Below are 24,592 nucleotides of genomic sequence, written 5' to 3'. Positions count from 1 at the left end.
GTGTATGGGGTTAGACGATGGTCCAGTTTCATTCTCCTACATGTAGCTCTCCAGTTTTGCCAGCACCATCTGTTGAAGAGACTGTCATTTCCCCAATGTATGTCCATGGCTCCTTTATCGTATATTAATTGACCATATATGTTTGGGTTAATGTCTGTAGTCTGTAGTCTGTTCCACTGGTCTGTGGCTCTGTTCTTGTGCCAGTACCGAATTGTCTTGATTACTATGGCTTTGTAGTAGAGCTTGAAGTTGGGGAGTGAGATCCCCCCTACTTTATTCTTCTTTCTCAGGATTGCTTTGGCTATTTGGGGTCTTTGGTGTTTCCATATGAATTTTTGAATTATTTGTTCCAGTTCATTGAAGAATGTTGCTGGTAATTTGGTAGGGATTGCATCAAATCTGTATATTGCTTTGGGCAGGATGGCCATTTTGACGATATTGATTCTTCCTAGCCATGAGCATGGGATGAGTTTCCATTTGTTAGTGTCCCCTTTAATTTCTCTTAAGAGTGTCTTGTAGTTTTCAGGGTATAGGTCTTTCACTTCTTTGGTTAGGTTTATTCTTAGGTATTTTATTCTTTTTGTTGCAATTGTGAATGGAATTGTTTTCCTGATTTCTCTTTCTATTCGTTCATTGTTAGTGTATAGGAAAGCTACAGATATCTGTGTGTTAATTTTGTATCCTGCAACTTTGCTGTATTCCGATATCAGTTCTAGTAGTTTTGGAGTGGAGTCTTTAGGGTTTTTTATGTACAATATCATATCATCTGCAAATAGTGACAGTTTAACTTCTTTACCAATCTGGATTCCTTGTCTTTCTTTGTTTTGTCTGATTGCCATGGCTAGGACCTCCAGTACTATGTTAAATAACAGTGGGGAGAGTGGGCATCCCTGTCTAGTTCCCAATCTCAGAGGAAATGCTTTCAGCTTCTCGCTGTTCAGTATAATGTTGGCTGTGGGTTTATCATATATGGCCTTTATTATGTTGAGGTACTTGCCCTCTATTCCCATTTTGCTGAGAGTTTTTATCATGAATGGATGTTGAACTTTGTCAAATGCTTTTTCAGCATCTATGGAGATGATCATGTGGTTTTTGTCTTTCTTTTTGTTGATGTGGTGGATTATGTTGATGGATTTTTGAATGTTGTACCATCCTTGCATCCCTGGGATGAATCCCACTTGGTCATGGTGTATGATCCTTTTGATATACTGTTCAATTTGGTTTACTAATATTTTATTGAGTATTTTTGCATCTACATTCATCAGGGATATTGGTCTATAATTTTCTTTTTTGGTGTGGTCTTTGCCTGGTTTTGGTATTAGGGTGATGTTGGCTTTATAGAATGAGTTTGGGAGTATTCCCTCCTCTTCTATTTTTTGTAAAACTTTAAGGAGAATGGGTATTATGTCTTCTCTGTGTGTCTGATAAAATTCCGAGGTAAATCCGTCCGGCCCGAGGGTTTTGTCCTTGGGTAGTTTTTTGATTACTGTTTCAATTTCTTTGCTCATAATTGGTTTGTTTAACTTTTGTGTTTCTTCCTTGGTCAGTCTTGGAAGGTTGTATTTTTCTAGGAAGTTGTCCATTTCTTCTAGGTTTTCCAGCTTGTTGGCATATAGGTTTTCATAGTAGTCTTTAATAATTCTTTGTATTTCTGTGGAGTCTGTCATTATTTTCCGTTCTCATTTCTGATTCTGTTGATGTGTGTTGACTCTCTTTTTCTCTTAATAAGTTTGGCTAGAGGCTTATCTATTTTGTTTATTTTCTCAAAGAACCAGCTCTTGGTTTCATTGATTTTTGCTATCGTTTTATTCTTCTCAATTTTGTTTATTTCTTCTCTGATCTTTTTTATGTCCCTCCTTCTGCTGACTTTAGGCCTCATTTGTTCTTCTTTTTCCAGTTTCAATAATTGTGATGTTAGACTATTCATTTGGGATTGTTCTTCCTTCTTCAAGTGTGCCTGGATCACTATTTACTTTCCTCTTAAGACTGCTTTTGCTGCGTCCCACAGAAGTTGGGGCTTTGTGTTGGGGTTGTCCTTTGTTTCTATATATTCCTTGATCTCTATTTTGATTTGTTCTTTGATCCATTGATTATTTAGAAGCATGTTGTTAAGCCTCCATGTGTTTGTGAGCCTTTTTGTTTTCTTTGTAGAATTTATTTATAGTTTTATACCTTTGTGGTCTGAAAAATTGGTTGGGAGAATTTCAATATTTTGGAGTTTACTGAGGCTCTTTTTGTGGCCTAGTATGTGGTCTATTCTGGAGAATGTTCCATGTGCCCTTGAGAAGAATGTATATCCTGTTGCTTTTGGATGTAGAGTTCTATAGATGTCTATTAGGTCCATCTGTTCTACTGTGTTGTTCAGTGCCTCTGTGTCCTTATTTTCTGCCCAGTGGATCTATCCTTTGGGGTGAGTGGTGTGTTGAAGTCTCCTAAAATGAATGCATTGCAGTCTATTTCCCCCTTTAGTTCTGTTAGTATTTGTTTCACATATGCTGGTGCTCCTGTGTTGGGTGCATATATATTTATAATGGTTATATCCTCTTGTTGGACTGAGCCCTTTATCATTATGTAGTGTCCTTCTTTATCTCTTGTTACTTTCTTTGTTTTGAAGTCTATTTTGTCTGATATTAGTTCTGTAACCCCTGCTTTCTTCTCGCTGTTGTTTGCTTGAAATATGTTTTTCCATCCCTTGACTTTTAGTCTGTGCATATCTTTGGGTTTGAGGTGAGTTTCTTGTAAGCATCATAGAGATGGGTCTTGCTTATTCATCCATTCTATTACTCTGTGTTTTTTGATTGGTGTATTAAGTCCATTTACATTTACGGTGACTATTGAGAGATATGTACTTATTGTCATTGCAGGCTTTAAATTCGTGGTTACCAAAGGTTCAAGGTTAGCCTCTTTAGTATCTTACTGCCTAACATAGCTCACTTATTGAGCTGTTATATACACTGTCTGGAGATTCTTTTCTTCTCTCCCTTCTTATTCCTCCTCCTCCTTTCTTCATATGTTGGATGTTTTGTTCTGTGCTTTTTTGAGGAGTGCTCCCATCTAGAGCAGTCCCTGTAAGGTGCCCTGTAGAGGTGGTTTGTGGGAAGCAAATTCCCTCAGCTTTTGCTTGTCTGGGAATTGTTTAATCACGCCATCATATTTAAATGATAGTCGTGCTGGATACAGTATCCTTGGTTCAAGGCCGTTCTGTTTCATTGCATTAAGTATATCATGCCATTCTCTTCTGGCCTGTAGGGTTTCTGTCGAGAAGTCTGATGATAGCCTGATGGGTTTTCCTTTATAGGTGACCTTTTTCTCTTTAGCTGCCTTTAAAACTCTTTCCTTGTCCTTGATTCTTGCCATTTTAATTATTATGTGTCTTGGTGTTGTCCTCCTTGGATCTTTTCTGTTGCGGGTTCTGTGTATTTCTGTGGTCTGTTCGATTATTTCCTCCCCCAGTTTGGGGAAGTTTTCAGCAATTATTTCTTCAAAGACACTTTCTATCCCTTTTTCTCTCTCTTCTTCTTCTGGTACCCCTATAATACGTAAAAGGAAAGGAGCGACACACAGCAGCAATTCACCGGAGAATTCCGCTTTATTGGGGAAAGGTGCTGGGTTATATAGGAAGGGGCATGGGGTGATTGTGGTGTCACTTCTGCGGGGCTGGTGGCTATTGGCTAGGTGCTGGGAGTGGGAGTGGGGAGAGAGGTGATTGGTCTTTAGGTGGCGCCGTCGGGAACTGAGGACCCGGAAGAGAAGCCAGAAGTTCACCATCTTACTGGTGGGGGCCCTTCATTCCCCCCTTTCTCCTCTATGGGGTTGTGGATGTTGCTTTCTTTCTGACTGCTTCCTGCTGAACGGGGGCGGAGAAGGGAGTGAGGGCTTGAGGATTGGGGGGAAAGGGTTGATAGGACTCTCCACAGTAAGGACGAGTAGATGTGGACTTCTTCAGGTTTGAAATCAATGAAGGTTCCTTGTAACTATAGGTCGAGGACTTGTTGATTCCAATAGTGCCAGGAGGATACGGGTGCCAGAAGCCAGGCGTCTGCGGCCATTGTTTCCAGGAACAGTTTCTAGCGGAGAGTGGGGTCCATCTCAGCATGTGGTGAGGAGGTTACGTGAGGGTGAGGGATCTTCTGTGGCCAGAAGCTGATAGTTTCTGAGTAAAAGCTGGTTGAAAGTTTGATTAGAGATTTTTCTAACTTGGGATTTGATGAACTTTATTATACAGGGAAAGAAGAGACAGGCGAGAAGAATGATTATTATGGGGCCTGCAATGGGCCAGAGCTAGGTAAGGAGGGGGTTTGTTAGTATTGAAGAGAATGGGTTGGAATTAGAAGCAGAGTGGAGGCTGGAGGCAAGGTCGGTGAGTTTGGTAATGTCAGTTTTTATAATGCCGGATTTGTTGATGTAATAGCAGCACTCTTCTCGAAGGAAGACGCAGGTGCCGCCCTTTTCGGCTGTAAGCAGATCTAAGGCCCGCCGGTTTTGAAGGGTGACTTTAGCTAGCAAAGTGACCTGTCTTTGGAGAGAGGCCAGGGAATCAGCAGTGGATGTCAGGTCTCCTTCAGGTTTGGCGTTGAGATCTTTAATTGCCCATAGAGAGTGACCCAAGACTCCTCCCGAAAACCCTGCCCCAATGGCTGAGGTGGTCAAAGAGATACCGACCGTGATGGGAAGGAAAGCAGCCCTTTTTGTGTGCGAGGGCAAGGGAGGTTGGAGCTCAAGAAATTCTGCCGTGCTGTAAAGTGTAAGCTGTGGGATTAGGGTGACGAGAATGCAGGGTATATCGGAGTTGGGAGACAGTGAGTTGAAAAGACTTCCATTACACTAAAAGAAGTGTCCCGGTTGAGTGAAAGTCTTAGAGCTGGAGGTAGGGGTGTAGATAGAGAGGCAGTGAAGTGCGCTGGAGGGGGGTGGAGCTGGGCCTACACAGTGGTGGATGGTGAGGTTATCTGCGTATTTTGGTTCCCATAGGGGTATGTTTCCCAGGGGGCGGAGGGGTTGTCCTTCTGCATGGAAGGAGTAGTTGGAAATATTAAGGGGCACGGCGGCCAGCAATGGGCGCTGTAGTGATGTGCACAAGAAACAATTGGCGGTGTTGAGGGTGTTGTTGAGAAAGATGGTGGTGTCTTGAATAAGCCGCAACTAAGAGTAGGAGGAATAAAAAGATGAAGAAGTGCCATCAAGAGTTTGGATAATGACTTTTTCAGAATGTCTGATATCTGATGCAACTTGAGAGATCTGGGAGTGAGAGGGAACATACTCTTGAGAGATATGAAGGGTACCATGGGGGATCGAGGACTCCTCATAGTAAACTGAGGCTGTGACCCCGGCGGCCCATCGAGAGTCACAGGGATCTGGGATTGATAAGGAGAATGAGCCGTTGGGGTATTTCATGAAACGGTTGGAGGAGTAATACTGTGGGTACTGGGAGTTACTCATGTAGTGAATGGCGCAAGACTAGTAGGGACATCCCCCGTAGGTGTCTTGCCATCGCCTGCAATAGGCTTGTCTTTCGTCGTAGAGGAAGCAGAGTTAGGGAGAATAAAGGTAGCTGCTAGTGAACACTTCGGTGGAGGGAGGAAAGTGGAGGTATAAAGGCTCAGAGCAGCTTTTCAGAGGGCAGTCTGATGTGGCAATGAGGGCAGTAACTTTTGTTTGATGCTGTTTGTAAGTCTGTCTTACTTTGAATCGAATGAGGAGAAAAAGCAAGAGAGCGGTAAAGGAGGAAAAAGTCATGATTTGGGAATGGATGGCAATGGGGGTGAACGGGATTTTGGAGGAAAGAGGACAGTAAGGTCAGGAGTCTGGAGGGAGGGAAAGTCTGTAAACTTTTGAAGGTTAAGAGATCTTTTAGATGATGTGGGGACAGAATGGTAAGGGGCGCCCCAAATGTCAGTTTATGAGCTTCCTTCTGCAAGAGCTGTCCAGTGGCTAATGCCTGTAGGCAGGGGGCTCATCCCCGAACTGTGGGGTCTAATTGCTTGGAAAGATAAGCTACTGGGGCAAAGGATGGGCTATAATATTGGCCTAGGACTCTTAGAGCTTGACTAGACTTCTCATGAATGTATAATGAGAAGGGCTTCGACAAATCAGGGAGATGGAGAGCTGGGGCTTCCACAAGGGCTCGACGGAGCTTAATGAAGGAGTGTCAGGGTGAGAAGGATAATGGTTCTTCAGGGCGGCCCTTGCTGGGGTCATATAGGGGTCTTGCCAATAGGGAGAAGTTAGGGATCTACGCTCTAAAATACCCAGCCAGGCCTAGAAAGGAAAGGATTTCTGTCTTGGTTTTGGGAACAGGCAGGTCAGAGAGGAGCTGTTTTCTGTCTAAGGTGATGGACTTTCTTTGTTGAGATAGAAGAAATCGGAGGTAAGTGACAGAAGGGGAAGATATTTGAGCTTTGACAGGGGATACTCGGTAACTTCTGGAAGCTAGAAGGTTAAGTAGGGAGGCAGTGTCAAGTTGAGACTGTTCCCACGAGGGACTGCAGAGTAGAAGATCGTCCACGTATTGTAATAAGGTGAACTCGGAAGACTTGTGGCAAAACTGTCCAAGTGAGTTGTTCAGAATGTCTTGTGTATGGGTCCGTCCAGGTGAAGGTGAAAAAATCTTGGGAGGAGGGGTCTCAGGAGGCTAGGGCAGGGCAGCGATAAAAGGGTGTATGGATTTGGGACTAAGGGATGGATTGGGACGATGGCCATGTTGATGAGGTGAAGGTCTTGGACGAGGCGGGAAGATCCGTTGGTTTTTTTAACAGCTAATATGGGGGTATTAAATGGGGAGTGAGTGGGTCTAAGGTAATTTTTGTTTAAGAGATCTTGGATGATGGGTTGGAGGCCTATGAGGGCTGAAGTGGTTAGTTGGTATTGGGCCTGACAGATATACTGAGAGGGGTCACGTAATTTGATGGAGGCAGGAGGACATAGAGCTACGGAGGGGCTTGTAATGTCCCAAACTCTGGGATTTACAGGGTGTATGAGGGCGGAACTGGAGCTTTCATTGGGTAGAGGGGGGTCGTCGGCTATGAGGGCCATTAGAAAGGGAGTACTGGGGGCTGTGGGAGTCGATATAGTTATGGAAACATGGAGGAGAGAAAGGATGTCTCGTCGTAGTAAGGGGATGGGACACTGGGGCATAACCAGGAAGGAGTGGGAGAAAGGTATGGGATTGTCTTGGACTGTGCATAAAAGGCGGGGGGGGGGTGGTTTAATGGGAAAATCTGTTTACTTCTTACCCTGACTATAGGAGTAATGGCAGGCGTGGTAGGGCCCCGGTATTCTTGAAAGACTGAGAAGGTGGCTCGTGTATCTAGGAGGAAGGAGATGGGGCAACCGTCTATTACTGAAGTAACGCTGGGCTCCTGTTTGGTGATGGAAATGATTGGGTGAGAAGCCCCCGGGCCCCGTCAATCTTCTTCTGCCAGCCCCACTACGGCGGTCTTAGGTTGGGGGTTGTTCGTCCTGCCTCCCCTTTGGGTGGTTGGGGAATCAGACCCCCAGTGGCCCTTTTTGTGGCATCTGGGGCATGGGGTGGTAGGAGATCTGGGGGAGGGGCACGCCCTTGACCAATGTCCCTCTTTTCCCCACTTGAAACAAGCTCCTGGGAGGGGCTTGTTTGTAAAGGGGCGCCCAGGTTGTGGTTTTATCAGCTGGGCCAACATTTGGAAATTGGCCTGATCAGCCTTTTGTTTACGGCATTCTTTCTCCTCTTCCCGGTGATGGAAGACTTTAAAGGCCACTGTTAGGATCTCAGTCTGTGGGGTAGCAGGGCCCTGTTCTAACTTTTTGAGTTTAGCTTTAATGTCGGGGTAGCTTTGAGCTAGGAAGTATGTCATAAGGACATGTCTTCTATCAGGCGTTTCTGGGTCTAGGCTGGTATAGTGTAATAGGGCTTGAGTGAGTCTGTCTAAGAACTCAGAGGGAGCTTTTGAAAATTGATTATTTACAAGCTGTTTTTTTTTCAGACTTGCTATTAAGCAGCAGGCGAAGATATCTCGAGAGCAGAGACTCACAGTGGTGTTATAATCTCAGTGTGGGTCTTGTTCGGGGACAGCGGTGGGGCCAGAGGGATAGGTGGGGTCAGTCCTGTGGGTTTAGGTGGCGTGCGTTTGGGCGAAGTCTCAAACTCATCTATGCTCTTCAGGAAGGAGGGTATTGGCTAGGAGCATGAAAATGTCATGATGTGTGAGGCTGTATGACTGGTGGGTCTATTGAAACTCTTTGATATATGTTGTGGGATCAGTGGAAAAGGAACTTAGGCGTTTCTGAAGTTGGGCTAAATCTCTTAAGGAGAAAGGGACGTGAACGCGCACGATGCGTTCGGATCTTGCTACTTCTCGGAGTGGGGGTGATAATTTTGGGAGGCCCTCGGGACCGAGTCTGAGGGGGACTGAAGGGTTCTGGCTCAGTCTGTGGGGGAGAAACAGGTGATGGGGGCAAAGACAGAGGAGGCTGTTGGAACTTAGAGGGGAGCTGAAAGGCACAGGCTTGATGTGCAGGGGGTGAGGTGGGGGAGGAGATGGTGGTGGAGGAAGGGGGAGGGGCTGTTGTAGAAGAGGAGGGGGAAGGGAGTGAACGGGAGGCTTCTGTGGGAGAGACGGCTTGCAGGCTAGGAGAACTTGGGGGGAGGCGGGGGAGGAGGCGGAAAGCTTTGGTATAGGGAATTTCCTTCCAGTTTTTCAGGCGCTGGCAGTAGTTAAAGGATCGCGAGTGATGTTAGGATCAAGAGTTCCCCCTGCGGGCCATTGGTTGTTATTGTCTAGGGGGTATGTCGGCCAATCTTGGGAGCAGTATTTGCGGAGAAGTTTTGGTTTTATATCAGGCGTCAGGGAGAGGGTGGCTAGATGCTTGAGCAGGCATTCAAGAGGTGAACTTCCAGGGAGGGATGAGGAGGCTCCATGGCTAAAGGACAGAGAAGGAGACAAACAGGGGAAGACGAACGGAGATCCTCGGACTGGGAACAGACCGCAAGGAGACCAAGGGCGTCCCCGATGATCCTTGGTGGTCTGGGGAAACTCGTATACGAGTCGGTTTCTTAGGAAGTGTGGGTCGTCACCCAGACTTCTCTAAGAAGGCAGAGTGCCGGAGTCCGAGGTACCTAGTTCTAGGAGTTTTCGGCGGATGGAACGGATTTCGGCAGGTAAAACAGAAGAAAGGAGTGGAAAAGGGAGCGTTCTCATCCACAAAGGAGTCACCTCATTTATGGCTGTTGGAGGAGGGGCCTGAGGGTCTGTTGCAGCTGTGAAGGCCGGAGGCGGCAATTTATGGCTGTTTAAGGGGGGCCTGAGGGTCTGCAGCAGCCGTGAAGGCCGGAGGCAGGGAGAGTTCTTTCTTCGTCCCCGAGCGTCAGGGCCTTGCCGGACGATCACAGTCAATGGCGCTGCGATAGCTTGGGGAAGAGTGGCCCACTCTGGGGGAAAACTTACCTAAAGGCCAAAGAGGAGTGGTGAGTGTGAGGAGCCAGCGCCAGAAAAAGAGGATGAGGGCAAGCTGCTGCTGGTGTCGGGGGGAAGACGGGGCCCAGTTGGGGTGTCCTGTCTCCCGGGTTTCAGCACCAATGAAAGGAAAGGAGCGACACACAGCAGCAATTCACCGGAGAATTCCGCTTTATTGGGGAAAGGTGCTGGGTTATATAGGAAGGGGCATGGGGTGATTGTGGTGTCACTTCTACGGGGCTGGTGGCTATTGGCTAGGTGCTGGGAGTGGGAGTGGGGAGAGAGGTGATTGGGCTTTAGGTGGCGCCGTCAGGAACTGAGGACCCGGAAGCGAAGCTGGAAGTTTGCCATCTTACTGGTGGGGGCCCTTCAATACGGATATTGTTCCTTTTGGATTGGTCACACAGTTCTCTTAGTATTGTTTTGTTCCTTGAGATCCTTTTGTCTCTCTCTATGTCAGTTTCTATGCGTTCCTGTTCTCTGGTTTCTATTCCATCAATGGCCTCTTGCATCTTGTCCATTCTGCTTATAAACCCTTCTTTGGGTTTGTTTCACTTCTGTAATCTCTTTCCTGGCATCTGTGATCTCCCTCCGGACTTCATCCCATTGCTCTTGCGTTTTTCTTTGCATCTCTGTCAGCATGTTCATGATTTTTATTTTGAATTCTTTTTCAGGAAGACTGGTTAGGTCTGTCTCCTTCTCTGGTGTTGTCTCTGTGATCTTTGTCTGCCTGTAGCTTTGCCTTTTCATGGTGATAGGAATAGTCTGCAGAACTGGGACGAGTGACGGCTGGAAGGACTTCCTTTCTTGTTGGTTTGTGGCCCTCCTCTCTTGGGAGAACAGCGACCTCTAGTGGCTTGTGCTGCGCAGCTGCGCGCAGACAGGGTTTCTGCTTCCTGCCCGGCTGCTATGGAGTTAATCTCCGCTGTTGCTGTGGGCGTGGCCTGGCTCGGGCAGCTGCTCCAAAATGGTGGAGCCCCGTTGGAGGGGGAGCGGCAGGGAGGCTATTTATCTTGGTAAGGCGCCTCTGTGCTCCCTGCTGCCCAGGGGGTTACAGTGCCCAGAGATCTCCAGATTCCCTGCCTCTGGACTAAGTGTCCCACCCTGCCCCTAAGACCTCCAAAAAGTACTTGCCAAACCAAAACAACAACAAAAAAAAACCCCCAAAAATTTAAATAATTTAAAAAAAAAAACCGCACGATTTTCTTTGTCCTCAGGCGCCGGCTTCAGGCACCTGCTCATCGGTCTTGCTGCCCTGTTTCCCTAGTATTGGGGTCCCTGTCCCTTTAAGACTTCCAAAAAAGTACTCGCCAAAATAAAAGAAAAAAAAATGGCCGCTCCCATTTCTTTGTTCTCCGGCGTCGGCCTCAGGCACCCACTCACTGTTCCTGCTGCCCTGTTTCCCTAGTATCCAGGGCCCTGCGCAGGCACTGTGTCTGCGCTCTGGTCCAGATGGCTGGGGCTGGGTGTTCAGCAGCCCTGGGCTCCGTCTCCCTCCCGCTCTGCCTGCTCTCCTCCTGCTGGGAGCTGGGGGGAGGGGCGCTCGGCTCCCGCGGGGCCGGGGCTTGTATCTTACCCCCTTATGGAGGCGCTGGGTTCTCGCAGGTGTGGATGTGGTCTGGATGTTGTCCTGTGTCCTCTGTTCTCTATTTTAGGAAGAGTTGTCTTTGTTATATTTTCATAGATATATGTGGTTTTGGGAGGAGATTTCCGCTGCTCTACTCACACCGCCATCTTGGCTCCACCTCAGAATAAAGATAATTTTTATCAAAATTTTTAAAAATAAAAGAAGGGGCGGAGCCAAGATGGGCGTGAGTAGAGCAGCGGAAATCTCCTGCCAAAACCACAAACTCCCAACTGTGGGAGGAAATAATCGAACAGACCATGAAAACACACAGAACTCCCAACAGAAAGGATCCAAAGAGGACAACACCAAGACACATAATAATTAAAATGACAAAGATCAAAGACAAGGACAGAGTATTAAAGGCAGCCAGAGAGGGAAAAAAGGTCACCTACAAGGGAAAACCCATCAGGCTATCATCAGACTTCTCAACAGAAACCTTACAGGCCAGAAAAGAATGGCATGATATATTTAATGCAATGAAACAGAAGGGCCTTGAACCAAGGATACTGTATCCAGCACAATTATCATTTAAATATGAAGGAGGGATGAAACAATTACCAGACAAGCAAAAGTTGAGGGAATTTGCCTCCCACAAACTACCTCTACAGGGTATCCTAGAGGGACTGCTCTAGATGGAAACACTCCTAAAAAGAGCACAGAACAAAACACCCAACATATGAAGAATGGAGCAGGAGGAATAAAAAGGGAGAGAAATAATCATCAGGCTGCGTTTATAATAGCTCAATAAGTGACTTAAGTTAGACAGTAAGGTAGTAAAGAAACTAACCTTGAACCTTTGGTAACCATGAATCTAAAGCCTGCAATGGCAATAAGTACATATTTTTCAATAATTACCCTAAATGTAAATGGACTGAATGCCCCAATCAAAAGATGCAGAGTAATAGAATGGATAAAAAAGCAAGACCCATCTATATGCTGCTTACAAGAGACTCACCTCAAACCCAAAGACATGCACAGATTAAAAGTCAAGGGATGGAGAAAGATATTTCATGCAAACAACAGAGAGAAAAAACCAGGTGTTGCAATACTAGTAGCAGACAAAATAGACTTCAAAATAAAAGAAAGTAACAAGAGATAAAGAAGGACACTACATAATGATAAAGGGCTCAGTCCAACAAGAGGATATAACTATTATAAACATATATGCACCCAATACAGGAGCACCAGCATATGTGACACAAATACTAACAGAATTAAAGGAGGAAATAGAATGCAATGCATTCATTTTGGGAGACTTTAACACACCACTCACTCCAAAGGACAGATCCACCAGACAGAAAATAAGCAAGGATACAGAGGCACTGAACAACACACTAGAACAGATGGACCCAATAGACATCTACAGAACTCTACATCCAAAAGCAACAGGATACACATTCTTCTCAAGTGCACATGGAACATTCTCCAGAATAGACCACATACTAGGCCACAAAAAAAGCCTCAGTCATTTCCAAAAGATTGAAATCTTACCAACCAACTTTTCAGAACACAAAGCTATAAAACTAGAAATAAATTGTACCAAGACAGAAAAAGACCCACAAACACATGGAGGCTTAACAACATGCTCCTAAATAATCAATGGATCAATGACCAAATTAAAATGGAGATCCAGCAATATATGGAAACAAATGACAACAACAACACAAAGCCCCAACTTCTGTGGGACGCAGCAAAAGCAGTCTTTAGAGGAAAGTATATAGCAATCCAGGCCTATTTAAAGAAGGAAGAACAATCCCAAATGAATAGTCTAATGTCACAATTATCGAAATTGGAAAAAGAAGAACAAATGAGGCCTAAGGTCAGCAGACAGAGGGACATAATAAAGATCAGAGAAGAAATAAATAAAATCAAGAAGAATAAAACAATAGAAAAATCAATGAAACCAAGAGCTGGTCCTTCAAGAAAATAAACAAAATAGATATGCCTCTAGCCAGACTTATCAAGAGTAAAAGAGAGTCAACACACATCAACAGAATCAGAAACAAGAAAGGAAAAATCACAACGGACCCCACAGAAATACAAAGAATTATTAGAGAATACTATGAAAACCTATATGCTAACAAGCTGGAAAACCTAGAAGAAATGGACAACTTTCTAGAAAAATACAACCTTCCAAGACTGACCTAGAAAGAAACAGAAAATCTAAACAGACCAATTACCAGCAATGAAATTGAATCGGTAATCAAAAAACTACCCAAGAACAAAACCCCCGGGCCAGATGGATTAACTTCAGAATTTTATCAGACATATAGAGAAGACATAATACCCATTCTCCTTTAAGTTTTCCAAAAAACAGAAGAGGAGGGAATACTCCCAAACTCATTCTATGAAGCCAACATCACCCTAATACCAAAACCAGGCAAAGACTCCACCAAAAAAGAGAACTACAGACCAATATCCCTGATGAATATAGATGCAAAAATACTCAACAAAATATTAGCAGACTGAATTCAAAAATACATCAAAAGGATCATACACCATGACCAAGTGGGATTCATCCTAGGGATGCAAGGATGGTACAGCATTCGAAAATCCATCAACATCATCCACCACATCAACAAAAAGAAGGACAAAAACCACATGATCATCTCCGTAGATGCTGAAAAAGCATTCAGCAAAATTCAACATCCATTCATGATAAAAACTCTCAGCAAAATGGGCATAGATTGCAAGTACCTCAACATAATAAAGGCCATATATGATAAACCCACAGCTAACATCATACTGAACAGTGAGAGGCTGAAAGCTTTTCCTCTGAGATTGGGAACAAGACAGGGATGCCCACTCTCTCCACTGTTATTCAACATAGTACTGGAGGTCCTAGCCACGGCAATCAGACAAAACAAAGAAATAAAAGGAATCCAGATTGGTAAAGAAGAAGTCAAACTGTCACTATTTGCAGATGACATGATATTGTACATAAAAAACCCTAAAGACTCCACTCCAAAACTACTAGAACTGATATCAGAATACAGCAAAGTTGCAGGATACAAAATGAACACACAGATATCTGTAGCTTTCCTATACACTAACAATGAACGAATAGAAAGAGAAATCAGGAAAACAATTCCATTCACAATTGCATCAAAAAGAATAAAATACCTAGGAATAAACCTAACCAAAGAAGTGAAAGACCTATACCCTGAAAACTACAAGACACTCTTAAGAGAAATTAAAGGGGACACTAACAAATGGAAACTCATTCCATGCTCATGGCTAGGAAGAATTAATATCGTCAAAATGGCCATCCTGCCCAAAGCAATATACAGATTCGATGCGATCCCTATCAAATTACCAACAGCATTCTTCAATGAACTGGAACAAATAGCTCAAAAATTCATATGGAAACACTGAAGACCCCGAATAGCCAAAGCAATCCTGAGCAGGAAGAATAAAGTTGGGGGGACATCTCGCCCCCCAACTTCAAGCTCTACTACAAAGCCACAGTAATCAAGACAGTTCAGTACTGGCGTAAGAACAGAGCCACCGACTAGTGGAACAGAATAGAGACTCCAAACATTAATCCAAACATATATGGCCAATTAATATACGATAAAGGAGCCATGGACATACAATGGGGAAATGACAGTCTCTTCAACAGATGGTGCTGGCAAAACTGGACAGCTACATGTAAGAGAATGAAACTGGATCACTGTCTAACCCCATACACGAAAGTAAATTCAAAATGGATCAAATACCTGAATGTATGTCATGAATCCATAAAACTCTTAGAAAAAAACATGGGCAAAAGTCTCATGGGCATAAACATGAGTGACTTCTTCATGAACTTATCTCCCCAGGCAAGGGAAACAAAAGCAAAAATGAACAAGTGGGACTATATCAAGCTAAAAAGCTTCTTTATAGCAAAGTACACCATCAATAGAACAAAAAGGTATCCTACAATATGGGAAAATATATTCATAAATGACAGATCCGATAAAGGGCTGACATCCAAAATATATAAAGAGCTCACACACCTCAACAAACAAAAAGCAAATGATGTAATTAAAAATGGGCAGAGGAGCTGAAAAGACAGTTCTCTAAAGAAGAAATTCAGAAGGCCAACAGACACATGAAAAGATGCTCCACATCACTTGTCATCAGAGAAATGCAAATTAAAACCACAATGAGATATCACCTCACACCAGTAAGGATCACCATCATCGAAAAGACAATCAACAACAAATGTTGGTGAGGTTGTGAAGAAAGGGGAACCCTCCTGCACTGCTGGTGGAATTGTAAATTAGTTCAACCATTGTGGAAAGCAGTATGGGGGTTCCTCAAAATGCTCAAAATAGACTTACCATTTGACCCAGGAATTCCACTTCTAGGATTTTACCGTAAGAGTGCAGCACTCCAGGATGAAAAAGACAGATGCAGCCCTATGTTTATCGTTGCACTATTTACACTAGCCACGATATGGAAGCAACCTAAATGTCCATCAGTAGATGAATGGATAAAGAAGATGTGGTACATATACACAATGGGATATTACTCAGCCATAAGAAAAATACAGATCCTACCATTTGCAACAACATGGATGGAGCTTGAGGGTATTATGCTCAGTGAAATAAGCCAGGCGGAGAAAGACAAGTACCAAATGATCTCCTCATATGTGGAGTATAAGAACAAAGAAAAACTGAAGGGACAAAACAGCAGCAGAATCACAGAACCCAAGAATGGACTAATAGTTACTGAAGGGAAAGGGACTGGGGAGGATGGGTGGGAAGGGAGGGACAAGGGTCGGGAAAAAGAAAGGGAAAAAAAAAATCATAGGGATAAAAGAAAATAGTACCAGTTGTGCTAAAGGATGTATTAATTATCTGTGATCATTATTTCAAATCTTTGTGTAAGTATGTATATAATTCATATGAATATCTCTATATAAGTTGTACACATTAAACATGTATATTTTATTTGCCAATAAAAAAGTTAAAAAAAATAAAACTGAATAGCAAATATTTTAAAAAGAAACTTCACTAATAAAAAATTAAAATAAAAAAACAGCATGAAAAAAAATAAAAATAAAAGAGAAGGTACTTTGCAAAATTAGAATGAAAGCTTTATGATAATAAACTCCACCCATCTTCTAAAGTTTCTGAGGAGGGGCATTAATTCCCCTGCGAAGGATATTGTAGCTGAGATATGTCTTCTCAGAATTTTGAGGTAAACAGAAGCCACTGATGGAAATCATTCAGTCATCTTTCAGGGTTGGGGTAGAGTGATCCATCCTATGAGAGAAAAGACCAGTAATAGATACAGGGAATAAGAAGAAAGAACTGGTATGAACTGAGACACAGACTGGTACTATACCGAAGTATTTGTTGAGTGTTTACCCTTCAAGTGCCCTATCTGTGTTCTTTTATGCTTATAACCCCCATAGTCCTTTGACATTTGTAAAACTGGGGGAAAATGTCAAATGAGTATATTAGTGGGTTAAGGAATAAAGCATGTTTTATGCTTGTATTTGCATCAAAGGTTCACTTCCTTCTTAGTGTAGGTAGGCAGTGTCTCTGGCTTCAGACATCAGAGATATTATAGGAAGATTATTTTTCTGAAGTCAATCTGACAGATTAATACACTCAACAGAAATTTACTGGGTGCCAGACACTATTTTAAGTGCTGGGGGAGGCATCAGTGAGCAAACCAAACAAGATCTGTACCTTAATGGTAAAATGAAATGAAGAAAAATAAGTGAGGAGACAGAGTGCCTGTCATGAACAAAGCCCAATGCTTGGTGTTGCAAGAACTTGCAAATGAGTTAGACATAGAACCTGCCCTCCCTTCTGGATTTAATGGATGAACCCATCACTGAAAGAACTAACCAGAGCACAAGTTGGCTGAAGTCAAATGTTGTGGTTGAAGTTCCAGCAAAGGGCTGTGGGATCTTCAAGCAATTAATTTATGTTTTCAGGAAGTAACATATTTGAGTTAGATTTTGAGAATGGTTATGGTTTTGACAGAGAAGCTGTGGTAGGGATTTTGAGGTTAAGGAAGCAGCATGAATTAAAAAAAGTGAAAAGACATGAGGGTGTTTGTGGAAGATCAAAGCCCAGGATTTGTGTAGGGATGGAGGGAGAGATAAGCCTGAAAAGTGGGTTACATGTCGTAGACATACTTGTTTTTCAAAGCAAAAATCACTTAAATTTTTCCTGATTTTTGAAAATAATAATGCTCATCAGAGGAAAACTAATAAAAAAATAGAAAGTATAAATAAATAAGTGAAAAAAATCTGATTCTGTCTAGAAATAACATTTTGGTGTATATCATTGCAGATTTTTTTGTGCGTATATGAACATATACATTTAGGAAACTATAATCATACTTCTTTTTTTTGACCTACCTTTGTGTAAAGCCTATCACATTTTGTGTCAGTAATATGCCTGCATCATCATTTTTAATGGCTACAAGGAATTCCGTTTATGAAGTATATTTTAAGTATATAATTAATCACTTTTTAAAAAGCATTATGAACGTTACACTTAACATTCTTCTATTTATGTCTTTGTGCAATTACTTCTTTAATAGAAAACCCTAATCATGGAATTACTGAGTCAATAGGGTACTCACAAATGAAATTTTCCAGATAACTGACTAAACAATATTCTCTGAAAAGAGAAAAGGAAGATCTTGCTCTCGTTTCTACCCCAAGAATATTAAAAAGTATGGGGGGAGAGTCTCCTATATTTAACTACATAATTACCATTTCTGATGCTCATCATTCTCTTGTGGAGATCGAAGTTTTCAGCTTATATCATTTTTCTTCAGCTTAAAAATTTCCTTTAATATTTCCTGTTAGTGCAGGTCTGCTGACAGTAAGTTTTCTCAGATTTTGTTTTTTGAAGATGTTTTTATTTTCATTTTTGAGCATATTTTCTTGGATATAGAATTCTAGGATGAGAATTTTCTCCCCTTAAAATTGTCATTCCATTGTGTTCTGAGATGCATTCTTTCTGTTGGAAAGTCAGTTAGCTTCTTAATCACTTTCCCTCTGTATGTAATATGTCCTTTCTCTGGCTGCTTTACAACAATTTTGATTATTATGTAGTTTTCTTTTGTGTTTATTCTGCTGGTGATTCAATGAAATTGGTGGATTTATAGGATTTAATCAAATCTGGAAAGTGTTCAGCCTTTGTTTCTTCATATTTTTCTGTTTCCCTGCTTTTTCCCCCTTGTACTCTAGTTACATGTATCTTAGACAGCTTTATGTTGTCCCACAGTCACTGAGATTTGGGTCATATTTTAAACCTTGTTTTCTCTATGCTTCAGTTTGGATAGTTTTATTGTTGTGTCTTCAAGTTCACTGACCTTTTTTTTGTCTGTGTCTAATGCTGTTAAGTCCATTCAGTGACTTTTATTTCAGATACTGTATTTTTCAACTCTAGAAATTCCATTTGTTTCTTTTTTATGATTTCCATTTCTTACCTCCTTATGTACATATTTTTGTGTCCTTGTCTAAAAATTTTATCATCTCTGTCTTCTAAGTCTTATTTCTGGTGACCAGTTTTTTTTTTGTCTTGGTTATAAATCACATTTTTCAAATCTTTGATTGGATGCTGGACATTAGAAATGTTATAATGTTGACTAGATTTTGTTATCTTTTAAAAGGTGTAAGTTTTGTTTGGCAGGCAGTTAAGATACATATTTTTTTAAAATTTTTTATTAAGGTATGATTGATATACACTCTTATGAAGGTTTCACATGAAAAAACAATTCGGTTACTACATTTACCCATATTATCAAGTCCCCACCCATACCCCAATGCAGTCACTGTCCATCAGTGCAGCAAGTTGCCAGAGATCCACTATGTCCCTTCTCTGTGATACACTGTTCTCCCGTGATCCCCCACACCATGTGTACTAAGCATAATACCCCTCAGTCCCCTTTTCCCTCCCTCCCCACCCGCCCTCCCACACCCCTCCCCTTTGGTAACCACTAGTTCATTCTTGGAGTCTCTGAGTCTGCTGCCATTTTGTTCCTTCAGTTTTGCTACATTGTTATACTCCACAAATGAGGGAAATCATTTGGCATTTGTCTTTCTTCGCCTGGCTTATTTCACTGAGCATAATGTCCTCCAGCTCTATCCATGTTGTTGCAAATAGTAGGATTTGTTTCTTTCTTATGGCTGAATAGTATTCCATTGTATGTATGTACCACATCTTTGTCCATTCATCTACAGATGGACACTTAGGTTGCTTCCATATCTTGGCTATTGTAAAAAGTGCTGCGATGAACATAGGGGTGCATATGTCTTTTTGAATCTGAGAAGTTGTATTCTTTGGGTATATTCCAAGAAGTGGGATTCCAGGGTCAAATGGTATTTCTATTTTTAGTTTTTTGAGGAACCTCCATGTTGCTTTCCACAATGGTTGAACTAGCTTACATTCCTACCAGCAGTGTAGGAGGGTTCCCCTTTCTCTGCATCCTCGCCAAATTTGTTGTTCCTAGTCTTTTTGATGCTGGCCATCCTTACTGGTATGAGGTGATATCTCATTGTGGTTTTAATTTGCATTTCCCTGATGATTAGTGATGTGGAGCATCTTTTCACGTGTCTGTTGGCCATCTGAATTTCTTCTTTGGAGAACCGTCTCTTCATATCCTCAGGCAGTTAAGATATTTAAAGCTTAGATTGATCATTTTAAGGCTTGTTTTTATGCTTCTTTAGAGTGAATCTAGAGTAGCCTTTACTCTTAAGTGCTAATTGAACCCCACTACTAAGGCCTCTGACCCTTCTAAGGTCTCTACCTAATACTTAAGTGTTTAACCCTAGGTTTCTCTACTTGATTGGTCAAAGTTAAATGTCTCTCAGCCTAGCATGAGCTTTGGACATTGTTTAGTTTATGACTCCATGGTAGTTCTTTGCTCAGTATTGTGGAGTCTCCCAATGCATAAGCACCTTATTTATCCAACTGAAGACTTAAGGGCACTCCTGTGTAGATTTCTGGAACTCTTTACTCTATAGCCCCCTCTTCTCTAGTTCTCTGACTCACAAATTCCAAGTACTTCAGTCTTTCTGTTCTCTTTGTCTCTTCCATTCATTCAGTAAGACTACCATGCTCTGCTTAGTGTTCCCCTCTCAGTGCTGACGTTTGGAAAGCTAAGCCAGTCATATGGTTCTTGTCATTTGTTTCTCTTGTCTCCTGGACCGTAGTCCTATACTGTCTATGTCCAATGTCTGAAGGCTGTTTTTTCTTATGTTTTGTGTAGTTTTCTAGATGCTGTGGTAGAAGTCCAGTTCCAATACCAGTTAGTCCCTCATAGCTGAGAGTGGAAGTCCTCCCTATAATAATAATTCTTTGTTGATCTCCTATAAGAGATTTCAAAGTAAATAAAATAGAACATATTTTTTTTTTAGTGAAATATACCCATGTTTGTAATGCATGTCTGACTCCTATGATTCAGCATATTTTTCTAGGATAAAATTTAGAATAGGCTGGATTTTTAAAAGTAAGTTTTTTTTGAGTACTAAATTTATATACAGTATGTTTACCCTTTTTAGGCATGCAGTTTTACTTGTTTTGACAAATATATAGTCTGTTGTTACATATATCAGTAGTTTGTTCAAAAGACTGGATTTTATTTTTGCAATGAAAATGAGAAAAAGCCATCAGCTTTCATTTTTTTTTTTTTTTCAAATTTTAAAAAAATTTTTTATTAAGGTATTATTGATATACACTCTTATGAAGGTTTCACATGAAAAAACAATGTGGTTACTACATTTACCCATATTATCAAGTCCCCACCCATACCCCATTGCAGTCACTGTCCATCAGCATAGTAAAACACCACAGATTCACTATTTGCCTTCTCTGTGCTACACTTTTTCCCCATGATCCCCCACACCATGTGTACTAAACATAATACCCCTCAATCCCCTTCTCCTTCCCGCCCCACCCGCCCTCCCACAACCCTCCCCTTGGTAACCACTAGTCCCTTCTTGGAGTCTGTGAGTCTGCTACTATTTGTTCCTTCAGTTTTGCTTCATTGTTATACTCCACAAATGAGGAAAATCATTTGGCACTTGTCTTTCTCTGCCTGGCTTATTTCACTGAGCATAATATCCTCCAGCTCCATTCATGTTGCAAATTGTAGGATTTGTTTCTTTTCTTATGGCTGAATAGTATTCCATTGTGTATATGTACCACCTCTTCTCTATTCATTCATCTACTGATGGACACAGGTTGCTTTCATATCTTGGCTATTGTAAAAAGTGCTGCGATAAACATAGGGGTGCATATGTCTTTTTGAATCTGAGAAGTTGTATTCTTTGGGTAAATTCCAAGGAGTGTAATTCCTGGGTCAAATGGTATTTCTATTTTTAGTTTTTTGAGGAACCTCCATATTGCTTTCCACAATGGTTGAACTAGCTTACATTCCCACCAGCAGTGTAGGAGGGTTCCCCTTTCTCCGCATCTCGCCAGCATTTGTTGTTCTTAGTCTTTTCGGTGCTGGCCATCCTTACTGGTATGAGGTGATATCTCTTGTGATTTTAATTTGCATTTCCCTGATGATTAGTGATGTGGAGCATCTTTTCATGTGTCTGTTGGCCATCTGAATTTCTTCTTTGGAGAACTGGCTCTTCATATCCTCTGCCCGTTTTTTAATCGGGTTATTTGCTTTTTGGGTGTTGAGGCATGTGAGTTCTTTATATATTTTGGATGTTAACCCCTTGTCGGATATGTCATTTACAAATATATTCTCCCATACTGTAGGATACCTTTTAGTTCTGTTAATGGTGTCCTTTGCCATACAGAAACTTTTTAGTTTGATGTAGTCCCATGAGTTCATTTTTGCTTTTGTTTCTCTTGCTCAAGGAGATGCGTTCAGGAAGAAGTTGCTCATGCTTATGTTAAGAGATTTTTGCCTATGTTGTCTTCTAAGAGTTTTATGGTTTCATGACTTATATTCAGGTCTTTGATCCATTTTGAGTTTACCTTTGTGTATGGGGTTAAACAAGAATTCAGTTTCATTCTCTTGCATGTAGCTGTCCAGTTTTGCCAACACCAGCTGTTGAAGAGGCTGTCATTTCCCCATTGTATGTACATGGCTCCTTTATCACTTATTAATTGACTATATATGGTTGGATTTATATCAGGGCTCTCTAGTGTGTTCCATTGGTCTATGGGTCTGTTCTTGTGCCAGTACCAAATTGTCTTGATTACTGTGGCTTTGTAGTAGAGCTTGAAGTTGGGGAGCATAATCCCCCAGCTTTATTCTTCCTTCTCAGGATTGCTTTGGCTATTCAGGGTCTTTTGTGGTTCCATATGAATTTTCGAATGATTTGCTCTAGTTCATTGAACAATGCTATTGGTATTTTGATAGGAATTGCATATCATCAGCTTTCATTTTTAAGTAGGCAAATAATTTAATAATAACAATGAAAAAAGGGCCTGTGTGGGAAGCAGGGTCTAATTTTTAAAAATTCACATAGATGCTAATAAATCAAAACTACTTACGGACCATCCCTTCATGTTTACACATCCTTTCTCTCCTATAGGAGAGACAAAGGCCAAAGAAAATGAAAATGCCTCTCCCATGACTGGACCATTTGGTGTATTCTCGACCATCTCTACTGCTGTTCAGAGCACAGTGAGTAAAAAGTGTTAGGTGGCCTGCTCCCCTCTATGATTATAATGGGTTTTTGTCTTGAAAAGCCATGGGGACTCATTACCTTTATGGAAGTTCAAATCTCTGAGGTCAGTCACTTTGATCTTTCAAAGTAGAGTGAGAGCTACTTGAAAACTTAAAGAAGTAAAAGAGGGAACAGGAGATGAAAAGTAACAGGGGCAATGTATATAGTATTTTATGGACTAGGAAGTCTTAGTTTGGTGGCCCTAGAAAACTTATCTGCCTAACAAAAATGTGTTTCTCATAATTGCATCTTTTAGGTAAAGGGGAAATATACTATTTATGATAGATACTTGTAAACCTACTGATGATTAGAAACATTTTTGAAAGAATTATATAGGAAGCTTAATAGCTTTCCTATATGAGGATAGATGGCTAATACTTTTTAATTTTAACTTTTTTTCAAGTATAACATATATAAAGAAAAGTGAAATCATAAGTACTCATTTGAGTTTTCACAGTGTAAATATACTCATAAAAAAAAGAACATGGTGGTGCATCTGGTGTCTCTCCTATGCCCACTCTTAGTCATCTGTGCCTCCCCCTCTTGCCCACCAAGATAACCACAGTCCTGACTTTCTGCTGTTATAGATACTGTTGAACTTTATGTAAATGAATCATACAGTATGTACTCTGTTGTATCAGCTTCTTTCATTCAACATAATGTTTGTATGCTTTATCCTTGGTGTCATTTGTGTGGTGTATTCCATTTTCTTTGCTGTATTCTATTGTGCTACTATGTCACATTTATTCATTCCACAGTTGGTGAGAATTGGTTTTTAGCTTTTACAAATAGTGCTGCTGTGAGCACTCTTGTATGTCTTTTGTTGAGCCTTTGTACACATTTTTCTTGAGTTACACACTCAAACGTGTGGAGTTGCTGGGTCATAGAATATTAGTATGTTCAACAGTGGTTGATAGTGACAGTTTTCTAAAATGATTATACTAGTTTACATTCCCACAAGGAGTATGTGATTATTTCAGTTGCTTTGCATTCTTGCTAGTGCCTGGCACTGTTAGCCACTACTTCATACAGACAAAACATGCACGTGTCTTTCAATATTATTGTAATGAGGTTGCACATGTTTCCTAGGGAAAGAGTGTTATCAGTGGGGGCTTGGATGCCTTAGAATTCATTGGGAAAAAGACAATGGATGTAATAGCAGAAGGGGATCCTGGATTTAAAAGAACCAAGGGTCTGATGAATCGGAATTCTACGCTCTCTCAGGTACTGTGTCTTTACCTGTTTATTTCCTGTTTCTGTTTTAATCTGTGTTTTGCCTGTGGCAACTTGGGACCTTGTTGGGTTTTCCTTTTGAAGAATTTTCAATTATTTTTTTGGCAGTGAGAGCTCTAGTGCTCAGAATGCCCACTTTTTTCCTCCTCTTTCATTTGCATAGGAGTCTCATGTCACTGCAGTATAAGATGTCAAGCCCTTTCAGAGTCATTTATTAGACTAATATGTAAACCACTTTCAGAGAAACGCTGGGTTCCTTGGGTGTTATTTACCTGCCTAGCGTCAAAGTATGTGTGATCATTTTTTTCTTGCAGCTCCTTAGCCTGTTGGATTTGAATTGCAATGGCAAGAATGAAAGGGCGGTGCTCCATACTGTTACCAGCTCAGCTTTGCTTCCCTGAACTCTCCAAACTCACCTTTGGGCTCTTATTACTTGCTTCAGTGTAGTGCCTCCATTTCTTTTTCAGGCTTTACGAGAGGCAAAGGAGAAAGAAGAGCTATGGACCTCCAGTGAGATTACCATGGAAACAGACAAGAAAACTCATTATGGGCTACTCTTTGATGAATTTCAAGGCCTTTCACATCTAGAAGCTTTGGAGATGCTGTCCCAAGAAAGTGAAATAAAGGTAATTCCAACCAAAAATTTCA

General features: G+C 41.6%; 1 protein-coding gene across 4 annotated transcripts in view; it reads left to right on the top strand.

Annotated features, from left to right (window-relative positions):
- The window catches only part of FAM114A2 (family with sequence similarity 114 member A2), an 84,841-nt gene that overhangs the window by 26,208 nt on the left and 34,041 nt on the right, over positions 1–24,592 (top strand). For all 4 annotated transcript variants that reach the window (XM_036909178.2, XM_057491027.1, XM_036909101.2 and 1 more), the window contains 3 exons: positions 22,577–22,668; positions 23,801–23,935; positions 24,412–24,570. In XM_036909178.2, coding sequence (XP_036765073.2) covers positions 22,577–22,668; positions 23,801–23,935; positions 24,412–24,570 — 386 coding nt within the window. The remainder of the gene's footprint in view (positions 1–22,576; positions 22,669–23,800; positions 23,936–24,411; positions 24,571–24,592) is intronic.

This window comes from Manis pentadactyla, chromosome 2 (genome assembly GCF_030020395.1).
Source record: "Manis pentadactyla isolate mManPen7 chromosome 2, mManPen7.hap1, whole genome shotgun sequence".
Classification (NCBI taxonomy): domain Eukaryota; kingdom Metazoa; phylum Chordata; class Mammalia; order Pholidota; family Manidae; genus Manis; species Manis pentadactyla.
The sequence above is the reverse complement of the archived record's forward strand: the minus strand, read 5'-3'. Positions and strand labels throughout refer to the sequence as shown.